At 51.1% G+C, this 13,614-nt stretch overlaps 1 protein-coding gene across 2 annotated transcripts; it reads left to right on the forward strand.

Annotated features, from left to right (window-relative positions):
* Positions 1–280: 280 nt before the first annotated feature.
* Positions 281–7,762, forward strand: zgc:101765 (uncharacterized protein LOC450036 homolog). Of its 2 annotated transcripts, none has more exons than XM_043682741.1 (2): positions 281–375; positions 6,717–7,762. In XM_043682741.1, the coding sequence occupies exon 2, from the start codon at positions 6,788–6,790 to the stop codon at positions 7,640–7,642; it is 855 nt and encodes a 284-aa protein (XP_043538676.1). In that variant the 5' UTR covers positions 281–375; positions 6,717–6,787; the 3' UTR covers positions 7,643–7,762. The 2 variants fall into 2 exon arrangements, with proteins under 2 accessions (XP_043538676.1, XP_043538677.1); XM_043682742.1 differs by having other exon boundaries at positions 351–423.
* Positions 7,763–13,614: the final 5,852 nt, after the last annotated feature.

Genomic DNA, 13,614 nt, shown 5'->3' on the forward strand with positions numbered 1-13,614 from the left:
TGGGGCTGAACGACTTTTTTATGGTCTGGAGTCTTTGTTTTTTTTAAGGGAAGGAAGTGGGTTGCAGAGGGGGAGAAATTCCCTGTTGCCATGATACTTCCACTCAGGCTCTGGGGCACCGACTAGGCCTCTGAAGGGGGCGGGGCAATGGTGCGGGGGGGGGGAGGGGCAAAGGACTACAACTCCCAGCGGCCCCCGGGGCGGGGCGTACGCTCCGCGGCAACCGCACGCCGATTGGCTCGCGTGACCCGGCGCTGGGAGGCGATTGGAGAGCGGGGGGCCGTCAATCACGCGGAGGGGCGGAAGTGGGGCTGGAGAGTGTCATGGCCGGGGCTGTGTGAGGGGGACATGTGAGCAGCAGCAAGCAGCAGACAGGTAACCTACCAGCTACAGGTCCTGCCTTTAACACTGTGGCCTTTGCAGGTAATGCAGAGGCTACACGAATTCTGCATTCATACTGATGCTATTAATAGTTTTACCAGGTCTGCTGTCCCATTAGACAGTGACCATGTGGGAGGTGCTGGTGTTGGACTGGAGGGTGGGCAAAGCCTTTTAAAATAAAAACCACAATACACCAGGTTACAGTCCAACAGGTTTATTTGAAAGTACATTCCTCTGCTCCTTTGTTGGGTAGTTAGTGGCGCAGGATACACAGGGCACGGGATTTATAAGTAAAAGATCAAAATGTGGTACATCTCATGCAATGTGTTGAACAAACCCACGTGAGTCTTTAATCACTTAGAACGGGGAGGCTGGTTTCGATGGATTGAGAGAGGGACTGACTGGCTGAGGGCTGCTGTACTCCAGGCGGGAGGTGGGGGGCGGCAAAAAGAGAGAGAGATACTGAGACTGAGGAGATCTCTTCGTGGTAACCTCAGCCGGTCATGGGTTTCGAACTTGGTGCCACAAAATGCCGCCAACCGATCTTCTGGCTGACAGAGCTGAACTGACCCCCACTCCCACGTTGGGATGCCTAATTCCCCACCATTAAAAAATCAAATACTTCCCCTGCCCCCCCTTCCCCCAATCACCACCACCACCATTGTTGCTTCTCGGCATCATGGGGGTGCACGCTCAGATACCCAGTGCATCAAAAGTGTAAAAATAAAGGACACGCGGTGTGGGATCTAATTTCGTGGCCACCGGGGGTCAGAGCCATGTCCCTCGACGATCACCTCTTTCTCTCAATCTCAGGTAACCCAGTCTCCGTCCATTGGAATAAAAATCCAGGGGAAAAAAAATTGATAACTTTTTTTCCTGCCTGTAAAGAAATTATTTTGGTTTGGATGTTAATGATGCGCAGGGATAAGGCAAGAGACTGGTACTGGGGAGCAGTGCCAGACGAGATGACTGAGTCAGTGCGGCACAGTGGGCCGAATGGCCTCATACTGCACCACATCAATTTTGTGTAAAAAAACAAAAATGTGATTTTGTGTATGTGAAATATAAAAATGTTAGCCACTTAGAGCAGCACCGTGGCTCAGTGGTTAGCACTGCTGCCTCACAGTGCCAGGGACCCGGGTTCGATCACACCCTCGGGCAACTGTGTGGACTTTGCACATTCTGCTTATGACTGCCTGAGGTTTCCTCCGGCTGCTCCGGTTTCCTCCCACAGTCCAAAGATGTGCAGGTTAGGGTGTATTGGCCGTGCTAAATTGTCCCAGAGTGTCCAGGGATGTGCAGGTTAGGGTGGATTGGCCGTGCTAAATTGTCCCATAGTGCCCAGTGCAGGTTAGGGTGGATTAGCCGTGGGGAATGCAGGGTTACAGGGATAGGGTGGCAGGTGGGTCTTTGGATGTTTGGTTTTGACTTGATGGGTTGAATGGCCTGCTTCCACACAGTAGGGATTTTATGATTCTAGGGAGGGTACCCTCATAAGAACAGCGGTAGGTGATTGCATCCATCCTTCACTGGATTGGCTCAAGGCACTGGATCCCTGCTGATGTGAGGCGGCAGTGCTAACCACTGAGCCTCCTTGCTGCCCACAGTGTTCAAGGGTGTGCAGGTTGGGTGCATTAGTCAGGGGTTAAATATAAGGGAATGGGTCTGGGTGGGTTACCCTTCGGAAGGTTGGTGTGGACATGTTGGGCCGAAGGGCCTGTTTCCACACTGTACGGGGTTCTATGATTCATTCTATGACTATAATAATCCCGCAATCTACAGCCAGATCTTTCCTTCCATTTTGTCAGATGCCAGATGTGAATTCAAAAGAAAGAAATTCTAAAGCTTGCATCCGAACATACTACTCTGATGTATCACATATCATTCAAAATTGAGCCCCATGAAATATGACCATACTGTGGCAAGCATTTGACTGAGGAACACTAGGTCCTTGCAGCCTCCTCCACCATTCAATAGGGTCATGGCTGATCTGATATGAGTCCGTTCGTTTCCAAATACTACTGACATTCTTATCTTTGGGTTCCAATGTGCCAAATCTTATCGTGTTCCCAGGAAAATGAGGGATAAAAGAAACCTGTTGGAAACCAGTATAACGTAGAAATGAACTTGCTGCTTGTACCAGAGTTGACCAGGAAGTATTGGGATTACTGACTTCCTGGCATTTGGAACACCCTCAATTAAAAAGTCTTTTCTGGTGCAGACAGAGCCATTCGGCCTGTCGCATTCAGGCTGGGCTTTCCCAAGGAGTGCTTCCCCCAGCAACACTCCCCTGCACTCCTGCCCACTCTCCCTGTTCAGATAATAATCCTGATTCCCTGTTAAAGGCCTGGATTGAACCTGTCTCCCCGCAAGACAGGACATTCCAGACCCTAACCCCTCGGGTGAACCTCCCCCTCACCCCCACACACTCAGTATGTTTCAGACCCTAACCCCTCGAGAGAATCTCCCCCTCACCACCACACACTCAGTATGTTTCAGACCCTAACCCCTTGAGTGAACATCCCCCTCACCCCCACACACTCAGTATGTTTCAGACCCTAACCCCTCGGGTGAACCTCCCCCTCACCCCCACACACTCAGTATGTTTCAGACCCTAACCCCTCGAGAGAATCTCCCCCTCACCACCACACACTCAGTATGTTTCAGACCCTAACCCCTTGAGTGAACATCCCCCTCACCCCCACACACTCAGTATGTTTCAGACCCTAACCCCTCGGGTGAACCTCCCCCTCACCCCCACACACTCAGTATGTTTCAGACCCTAACCCCTCGAGTGAACCTCCCCCTCACCCCCACACACTCAGACAGTACGTTTCAGACCCTAACCCCTCGAGTGAACCTGCCTCCCCCTGACACCGTGAGACAGTACATTCCAGACCCTAACCCCTTGAGTCAACCTCCCCCTCCCCCAAACTGTCAGACAGTACATTCCAGACCCGAACCCCTCGCTGTGTTAAATTTTCCCTGAAATCCTTTTTTATTTGTTTTCCGTACCCTCCTGTTCTCAACCCTGCGTGAATGGTTTCTCCCCATTTTCTGTCCAAGCCCCTCAGCATTTTGGACAGCTCCTGTTGGATTTCTTGCCAGCTTTCTCTTCACTGACATTACCAACTTCTCGAGTCTTGAGAGCTAACGTTCCTCATCCCCGGAATCATCCATGTCGGACTCTGCCCCTCGAAGGATAGTACTATGGGAGTGCCACATTGGCAGAGTTTCCATTCTAGTCAATGTCCCAGCTGCCCCTTGACTGACACTAAAGGATCCCGTGACTGCTGTTGAGAAAGGGAGAGGCGAATGGGTGGCCTCGTTGGGGTGTTGACCAACATTTATGTCGTACCCACCCTCACTGAAACGTGATCTGCTCATTAACCCCATCGCTGGGAGTGGGACCCAGCCCTGAGCAAGTTAGCTCCAAGCTGAAGGTTCGTCACTGTCAGTGAAATGCTCGGGCTTCCCGAGTACATGACTGGCGCTACAGAAATGCAGGTCTTCCTTTCCTCCTACGTTTTTGGGTAGCATTTGGACAGCAAGTGCAGTCTCGACAGAGACAGCAAGTCGGAAACGGGGTGGGGTCGATGTAGGGTGGGGGTTAAGATAGCTGAAATTCTATCAACGTGAGTCAACAGGGAGTAGCCAGGTACGAGATGTGACATGTTTGATGCGATGTTTGCGCAGTGAGTTCTTACGTGGTCTCTGGAAAGATGCAGCAAATAATTTCAACCGCACCGGTCAAAATATCTTTGACTTAAGTCCTCAGAACTCTTGCAAATTTACCAGAGCGTTGGGGAAGGGTTGGGATTAATCGGATAATGTGGGTCATTACTGGAAAGAGAGGCATCCTGCCAACATTGTGCGTCCTGCACGGTGGCACAGTGGTTAGCACTGCTGCCTCACAGCGCCAGGGATTTGGGTTCAATTCCCACCTTCGGCGACTGTCTGTGTGGAGTTTGCACATTCTCCCCGTGTCTGCATGGGTTTCCTCCCAAAGATGTGCAGGTTAGGGTGAATTGGCCGTGCTAAATTGCCCGTAATGTTAGGTGAAGGGGTAAATGTAGGGGTATGGGTGGGTTGCTCTTCGGAGGGTCGGTGTGGACTTGTTGGGCCGAAGGGCCCGTTTCCACACTGTAGGGGACCTAATCTAATCAAATCATGTTATGGGCTTGCCTGTATATTTCCAACTAATTCTTAAATTGTCATTTTTCTGCCTGTTGTGGGAGGTGAGTGTCTGAGGCAGCATTGCTGCCTTTTCAACCACACCAAGTTTCAATTGGATAACTCTTATCATTGAGCTGGCACAGGCTGTCTGGGCTGAATGGCCACATTCTGAACTGAATGCTTCTGAGAAGCTCCACAGGACCAGGTGAGGTCTGAGCAGAAGAAGTAGCAGCAGAAATAGGCCATTCGGCCCATCAAACCTGCTCCTCCTGCAACATGGAGGGATATGGGCCGGGTGCTGGCAGGTGGGACTAGATTGGGTTGGGATATCTGGTCGGCATGGACGGGTTGGACCGAAGGGTGTGTTTCTGTGCTGTACATCTCTATGACTGTATTAGATCGTGGTTGATCTGGTCATCTTCAACTCTACTCTCCTGCCTATTCCCCATACTCTTTGATTCCCTCCCTGGTTTAGAACTCTGTTTATCTCAGCCTTCGATATACTTACTGACCCAGCCTCGACATCCCTCTGTGGTGAAGAATTCCACGGATTCACTCCCCTCTGAGAGAAGAAATTGCAAACCATCTCAGTCTTAATCATGTGACCCCTTATTCTGAGATTACGGCCTCTGGTCCGAGACTCTGCCGCAAGGGGGAGACTGCCTCTCTGCATCTACTCTGTAAGAACTTCAATAAGGTCGCCTCTCAGCGCTCGAAATTCCAATGAGTACTGGCCCAATCTACTCCACCTCTCCTCATAAGACAATCCATGCAGACCTAGTACAGCCCAGCGGACCTTCTCTGGACTGCCTCCGATGCCAGTATAGCTTCCCTTAGGTAAGGGACCCAGAACTGTTCCCTTTGCAACTTAGGCCAATATTACATTTACCTTCCATACTAACCACTGCGCGGGGCAGCACATTGGCTCAGTGGGTTAGCACTGCTGCCCCCCACAGCGCCAGGTTCGATTCCAGCCTCGGGCGACTGTCTTTGTGGAGTTTGCATATTCTCCCCGTGTCTGCATGGGTTTCCTCCCATAATTCCAGGGATGTGCAGGTTAGGGTGGATTGGCCATGCTAAATTGTCCCATAGGGATTTGCAGGTTAGGTGCATTAGTCAGGGGTAAATGTAGTAGGGTACTGGGTGGGTTACTCTTTGAAGGGTCAGTGTGGACTTGTTGGGCTGAAGGGCCTGTTTCCATACTGTAGGGATTCTATGATAAGTTGGGTGCTAGCGTTTTGTGATCCATGGATGAGAGCTCCCAATTCCTTCTATTCCATAGCATTCCGTTTAAATAATCTTTGGCTCTGTTCACATTTCCCCACATTGTATTTCATCTGCCAAATCTTTGCACACTCATTTAACGTGTCTGTGTCCCTAAGCAGATTCTGAGAGTCATCCTCACCACTTGCCTTTCCATGTACATTTGTACTGTCCAGAGATTTGGCGATTAATATATTCACTTTCCTCATCCAAGTTATTCATATCATAGAATCCCTACAGTACAGAAAGAGGCCATTCGGCCCATTGAATTTGCACTGGCTCTCCGAACAGCATCCCACCCTATCCCCCAATCCTGCCTTCCCATGGCTAGCCCACCTCGCCTGCACATCCCTGGACACTGTGCGGTAATTTTCCACAGCCAGTCCACTGAAACCTGGATATCTTTGAACTGTATTGAGAGAGGCTGGTACAATGACAACATTTTAAAGGCATCTGGATGGGACATGAATAGGAAGGGTTTGGGGGGATATGGGCCAAGTGCTGGCAAATGGGACTAGATTAAGTTAAAAATCACACAACACCAGGGTATAGTCCAACACGTTTTGGTTGGAAGCACTAGCTTTCGGACACCCACCTGATGAAGGAGCAGCGCTCCGAAAGCTAGTGCTTCCAAATAAACCTGTTGGACTCTAACCTGGTGTTGTGTGATTTTTGTCCACCCCAATCCAACACCGGCATCTCCAAATCGAGACTAGATTGGTCTCTCCCATCCAGATATCCTAAATTAAAGTGTCTGTAGGACTCGTCGTATCTCCCTAATCCATTTGGTTATTCTGGTGAAGAGTCACCGGACTAGGAATGTTAACTGTGCTTTCTGTCTCGCTCCAGACCTGCTGAGTTTCTCCAGCTGTGTGTGTTTTTTTTTGCTGTTTCAGATCCCCAGCGCCCGGGGTCCTTGTTACTTCCCCGTTGTGTCCTCCAATTCCCAGCGGTCTGAACAGGGAGGATGGACAGTGTGCAGCTCAACAACGGGGTGGAGATGCCTCTGCTAGGCCTCGGCACCCACAGGTTGCGAGGGTATGAGGCCGTGTACCGGGCGCTGGATGCCGCGCTCAGGCACGGTTACCGCTCGGTCGACACGGCCAGCGTGTACGGCAACGAGGGGGACATCGGCAGGGCGCTGGCAGAGCTGCTGCCCAGGCACGGCCTGTCCCGGGCCGACGTCTTCATCACCAGCAAGCTCTCGCCAGCGGATCAGGGGGAGCGGGCCGAAGAGGGCGCCTTACGGAGCGTGGAGACCTTGGGCTGCAGCTACCTGGACCTCTATCTCATCCACTGGCCCGGCCGTCAGGGCTGGAAGAGCGAGGACCCCCGTAACCCGGGGTGCAGGCGCCGCAGCTGGGAGGCGCTGGAGGGCCTCTACAAGAGAGGCCTCTTCCGGGCCCTCGGAGTGTCCAACTACACGGAGGGCCACCTCAGGGAGCTGCTGGCCCATTGCCGGGTGCCGCCGGCCGTGCTGCAGGTGGAGTATCACCCGCGCCTGGTGCAGAGCGGCCTGTTGGCCTTCTGCGCCGAGCACGGCCTCCACCTGCAGGCCTACTCTTCCCTGGGCACAGGGTGCCTGCTGGAGGAGCCTCAGGTACAGGCCCTGGCCTCTGCCTACGGCCGCAGCCCCGCCCAGGTGCTGCTGCGCTGGGCCGTGCAGCAGGGCATCGGGGTCATCCCCAAGTCGGCCAATACCGAGCGCGTTGCCGCCAACGCCCGGCTCTTCGACTTCTTCCTGGCCCCGGAGGACGCCAAGCTGCTGACCGGGCTGCACTCTGACAGCCACTACTGCTGGGACCCCCGGGCTGTCGTCTGAGCTGGGGTGGGGGAAGGTGGCTGGGGATGTCTGAGTAACCGGCCTGTGCTGCCTACTTCAGGCTGCACCCCTGCCCGGTTCCAAATCCTGACTTGAGACGCGCCAAGGATGTGAAGGGTTGGGGGGTGGGGGGGGGGGTTGGTGCGTTCCCCCCCCCCGGGTCCAGAGCTGTGTTTGAAAATAAATATTGCTTATAAAACATCAACAAGACTTTGGTCTGGAATCTGTACGACAAAGGAATAGGCCCCTTCAGCACCACTCCTCCCCCCCCCCACGCCCTCCCCCGTCCCCCATCCCGCGACCTGGTATCCAACCTGTAAGACCATAAGAATGAAAAGGCCGTTCAGCCCTTCGAGCCTGCTCCACCACTCAATACGATTGTAGCCGACCTCATTTTAGCTTCAACCCCACTTTTGTGCCCTGCCCGTTTCTGATTAAAAATCTGTCTGTCTCCTCCTGAAATTTATTCAGTGTCCTCTGTGCACACTGCTGTGTGTGTGGGGGGGGGGGGGGTGGGAGTGAATTCCACAGAGTTGACCCCTTCCCCCTTTGAGAGAAGTCATTGTTCCTCATCTGTGTGGCCCCCTTCTCCTGAAACGATGAACTCTCGTTCTAGATTGTTCCCACATGAGGAAACATCCTCCCTCAGTCTACCTTGCCAATCCCATTTAAACATCTGATAAACCTTAATTAAATCTCCTTTTATTCTTCCAAACTCGAGAGCGTGTAGGTACAAACTGCTCAATCTCTCCATCATACAAACCTGGTATTAGTCCTCCAGTCAACTAATGGCCCAGTATATTCCCCCCCCACCATTCTTAGACCTATCCGTGGCTTTCCACGGTGAGCTGTGGAGGTGGGAAATGTGATTTTGGCATCAGATAGAATCATAGAGTCCCACAGCACGAAAACAGATCCAATCAGTCCGTGCAGACTGTAATCCCAAACTAATTAGTCCCACCTGCCTGCATTTAGCCCATATCCCTCTAAACATTCCTTATCCAAGTATTTATCCAGCTGTCTCTTAAATGTTGCAACTTACCCACACCCACCATGTCCTCTGGAAGTTCATTCCAAACATGAACCACCCTCTGTGTAAGGCAGTTGTCCCTCATGTCCTTCTTAAATCTTAAAAATAAGCCCCCCTTGTCTTGAAATCCCCCACCGAGGGAAAAGACACCTAGCCGTTCACCTTATCTGTACCCCTCAAGGTTTTAATACTCTCTATAACATTCCAGTCAAAAAGACCTAGCCCCCTCCTCAAAACTCAAACCCTCCACTCCTTGCAACATCCTTGTAAATCTATTCTGAGCCCTCTCCACCTTAAGTTTAGATTAGATTCTCCTACAGTGTGGAAACAGGCCCTTCGGCCCAACTAGTCCACACTGACCCTCCGAAGAGTAACCCACCCTCCTCTGACTATTGCACCTACCACTATGGGACAATTTAGCACGGCCAATCCACCCTCATCTGCACATCTTTTGGAATGTGGGAGGAAACTGGAGCACACCCATGCAGACATGGGAGAATGTGCAAACTCCACACAGACAGTCATCCAAGGCTGGAATTGAACCTAGGACCCTGTTGCTGTGAGGCAGCAGTGCTAAACACGGTGACACCCAGTAATATCCTAATGATCTCTCCAGAAAAGCCCTGCGTTTAGATAGAACAGCACAGTGCCAAGCACTAAACCATCTGGTGTTAAATTCGCACGCTGCTTCACGTGGGAAGCATGGTGGCACAGTGGGTGGCACTGCTGCCTCACAGCGCCAGAGACCTGGGTTCAATTCATGCCTCAGGCGACTGTGTGGAGTTTGCACATTCTCCCCGTGTCTGCGTGGGTTTCCTCCGGGTGCTCCGGTTTCCTCCCACAGTCCAAAGATGTGCAGGTTAGGTGAATTGGCCATGCTAAATTGCCCATAGTGTTAGGTAAGGGGTAAATGTAGGGGTATGGGTGGTTGCGCTTCGGCGGGTCAGTGTGGACTTGTTGGGCCGAAGGGCCTGTTTCCACACTGTAATGTAATCTAATCTAATCTAATCTAATCTAATCTAAACCATTATCAAAATGTTGACGTGGTTCCTGAAAGTGTAAGGGTGAGCAACTTTTTGAAGATAAATGTAAGATATATCTGAAAAGATGTCTCCATCCCAGAGCACCAAAGAACGAGAATGTGTTTTATTTGCATTCCCTGGTGGGATTTGGGTGTTGCGCTGCCACCTTGATCTAGTCGAGTTTAAGTGCAGGAGGTTGGTACACAATGCCCTGAGGGAGGCATTTCCAGGATTTTGACCCAGCAATTGTGAAGGAACCATGATAGATTTCCAGTGAAGGTTGGGTGAGAGCAGCAGCCCATGACACCAATGCTACATTGATCTAAGTGGGGCATCAAGGAGCCCCAGCAAAGCTGGAATTAATTGGGGAATCGGGGGAGGAAACTCTCTACTGGTTGGAGTCATACCTGGCACGTAGGAAGATGTGCACGTTGGAGGTCAGTCATCTCAGCAACCAGGACATTGCGACAGGAGATCGTCAGGGTAGTGTCCTAGGCCCAACCACCTTCAGCTGCTTCATCAATGACCATCCCTCTATCATAAGATCAGAAGTAGGGATGTTCTCCAATAACTCATGTACAAACCGACCAATAAAACAGTGCATGTAACACAGACATCCCAGCAAACCTCCCAACCTCCGGCCACTCAAAGGCAGCCCGGCCAATGTGACTTCATTTATTTTTTTTAAAACACAAAACAAGAAAAAAAAAGCCGGAAGTCAAATGTCTCCAAACTCAGAGAGGTCTCTTTCTTCCTCTTCACAGTACACTGGCTGCGGCTAGCCAGCTCAGAGTCCGGCCTCTGAACCGAGGAGATTCTAATCTCCCGGTTATATATTTTTTCTTTTCCCCAGCACCCGTGTTGTGTGTGTGCGCAGGTGAGAGACACAAGGTGCACGAATCTTTATTTGGTTTCCATCAGCAGGAAGAAAGGCCAGTGACAAGCAGTGCCCTTCACATCAAAGGGCAATGCTGTGTGATCAAACAGTGAGGGGGAGGGTAGGGATTAAATCAAAATAGAGTTGGAGGGGGAAGTAATGCACTCCACTCCCTGCGGCGCCCACCTCTCCCTGAACAACTCCAGGGTGTTAGCAGACACCGCGTGCTCCTTCTCCAGAGACATCCGGACTCTAACGTAACCGCGGAAGAGGGGCAGGCAGTCGGCCCTCACGACCCCCTCCATGGCCCACTGCCTGGACCTGGTTATGGCTGGTTTGGCCACCAACTGGACATTTTAAAAAAATATTTTATTAAACAATTCACTGTTTACACAAACAATTAACATTTACAGCTGTATACAGAAAAACGGCAATTTTACAAGGGAAGGGAATGGCGAAGCCAGGCCCCAAACCCTACCATTTAACCAGTTTTCAGGGAAAATGAGAAAGCTCAAATCCCAGTTTCAATCATTATAAAAACAGTAACAATAACATTTGGACATGTACAACAGTCCAATTATGCAAAAAAGTGCATACAATGCAGACCCCAGCAAGCCCCCAACCCACCCCGTCCCTCCCACCTTCCGACCACTCTAAGGCAGCCCGCCCCTACCCACCTTCCGGCTCTCAGTCCACCCCATGCCCCTTCCAGTTCTCTGTCTGCCCTGACACACCTTCCGACCACCTCTAGGACAGCCCATCCTGAATACCCCTTCTTGGGACGACAGCGCTCAGAACGGCCTACCCACCATCAGGCTCTCAGCGTGACTGGCATCAGGGTGGCCCAACCACCCTCCGACTTTTGGAACAGCCTACCAACCTTCAGGTTCACAGGATGGCCTACCCACCCTCCGGCTCTCGGGGTGACAGCTTTCAGGACTGAAAGTTGTCCTCCCAGTTCACAGTAAGGCCTGCCAGACCCAGGCACACACAAGACAGTGCAGGTGATAAGCCCAACGAACAACACGATACAGTTAATTACCAAAAAACAGAGTCCTTTCTGGTACACAGAGTCCATTAGCATAGACAGTTCTCTTCAAAACGCAGTATTCAAAGTGCATTGTCAGAAATAGAGTCCACTCCAAACTGCAGAATCCACTCCCAAAGGCAGCAAATGCACACCCCACAGTATTCAATCTCCATGGAGTCCTGGCCCATCCTTGGAGAACCAGGTCCACTCACAGGAACACAGGATATTATAAAGGTGCTGTTAACTCACAGGGGTTTGGTCCACTCCTGAAGCAAAGGTCTTCTCCCAAACTCCAGGATACAGCAACTGCTCACCTCCCAGCACACACACAGGTGCTCAATCTTCAGAGGCCTAGTCCCAGGGCTAGGCCTCCCCACAGGAAAAGCTCCTCTGGTAAGATGTATTTTTTCACAAGAGCTCAGTCCAAACGCAAGACACATACAAAAAGCAAAGGAAACTAGAGTCCTCGGGCTAAGCCCTACCACAAAATTAATATTATCCTTTTCTAAAAAACAGAGTAACACACAGGCTGTAACCAGCCAGTGAAACAACAATCCCCTAATGCAAACTGAGCGACACCTGAAACACATTGTGTGCATCAGGAGTTTAACAATCAGTCCTCACTAAGGGAATACCAGTTAACAAACTGGCTAAATAATTCAGCCAGTTCAGAAATCAGGTCTCTCCGCCCCCATTAAAACACACTGACTGTAGCACTAGCCAGCATAGAGTCAGTCACCTGACACAAATGGGGTGTTCTTGAGACTAATCCAGCTCCCTCAAGAGCCAGCTCTCAGAGTGAACAGAACCTCTGACATCATCACTCATCTTTTTTTTTACCCCAACACTACCGCCTAACTGTGGTAGTGCTTATTTTTCCCCCGACGCCATGTTGTGTGTGTGCAGGTGTGAGACACAGTGAGAAACACAAGGTGTGCAAATCTTTCTTCAGTTCCCACCACCAGGAAGAAAGGAAACACCCGGGTGGCCAGTGACAAGCAGTGCCCTTCACATCAAAGGGCAGCGCTGTGTGATCAAACAGTGAAGGGGAGGGCAGGGGGTAAATCGAAATCGGGTTGGAGGGGGAAATGATGCACTCCACTCCCTGCAGTGCCCACCTCTCCCTGAACAACTCCAGGGTGTCGGCGGAGACCGCGAGCTCCTTCTCCAAGGACACCCGGGCTCTAACGTAACCGCGGAAGAGGGGCAGGCAGTCGGCCCTAACGACCCCCTCCACGGCCTGCTACCTGGACCTGGTTATGGCCAGTTTGGCCACCAACATGACTTTATTTTTTTTCTTCTTTTTTTTCTTTTTTCTTTTTTTTCCCCTGTTTTTTTTAAATTTTTTTTTCCTTTTTTTAACCTCCCCCACACTACCGCCTAACTGCGGTAGTGCTTATTTCTTCCCCAGCACCCATGGTGTGTGTGTGCAGGTGTTAGACACAAGGTGCATGAATCTTTATTCAGTTTCCACCACCAGGAAGATAGGAAACACCCGGGTGGCCAGTGACAAGCAGTGCCCTTCACATCAAAGGGCAGTGCTGTGTGATCAAACAGTGAAGGGGAGGGTAGGGATTAAATCAAAATAGAGTTGGAGGGGGAAGTAATGCACTCCACTCCCTGCAGCGCCCACCTCTCCCTGAACAACTCCAGGGTGTCGGTGGACACCACGAGCTCCTTCTCCAAGGACACCCGGGCTCTAACGTAACCGCGGAAGAGGGGCAGGCAGTCGGCCCTAACGACCCCCTCCACGGCCTGCTGCCTGGACCTGGTTATGGCCAGTTTGGTCACTAACATGACTTTATTTTATTTTTTTTAATCTCCTGTTTAATTTTTTTTTTCTTTTCCTTTTAAACACTGCCCTTACAAGCCTGTTTTATTTTTTTTTAATATATTAACCCCCATACTACCACCTAAGTGCGGTAGTGCTTATTTTTTTCCCCAGCACCCATGGTGTGTGTGTGCAGGTGTGAGACACAGTGAAAGACACAAGGTGCACAAATCTTTATTCAA

Source organism: Chiloscyllium plagiosum, chromosome 45 (assembly GCF_004010195.1).
Source record: "Chiloscyllium plagiosum isolate BGI_BamShark_2017 chromosome 45, ASM401019v2, whole genome shotgun sequence".
NCBI classification, from domain to species: domain Eukaryota; kingdom Metazoa; phylum Chordata; class Chondrichthyes; order Orectolobiformes; family Hemiscylliidae; genus Chiloscyllium; species Chiloscyllium plagiosum.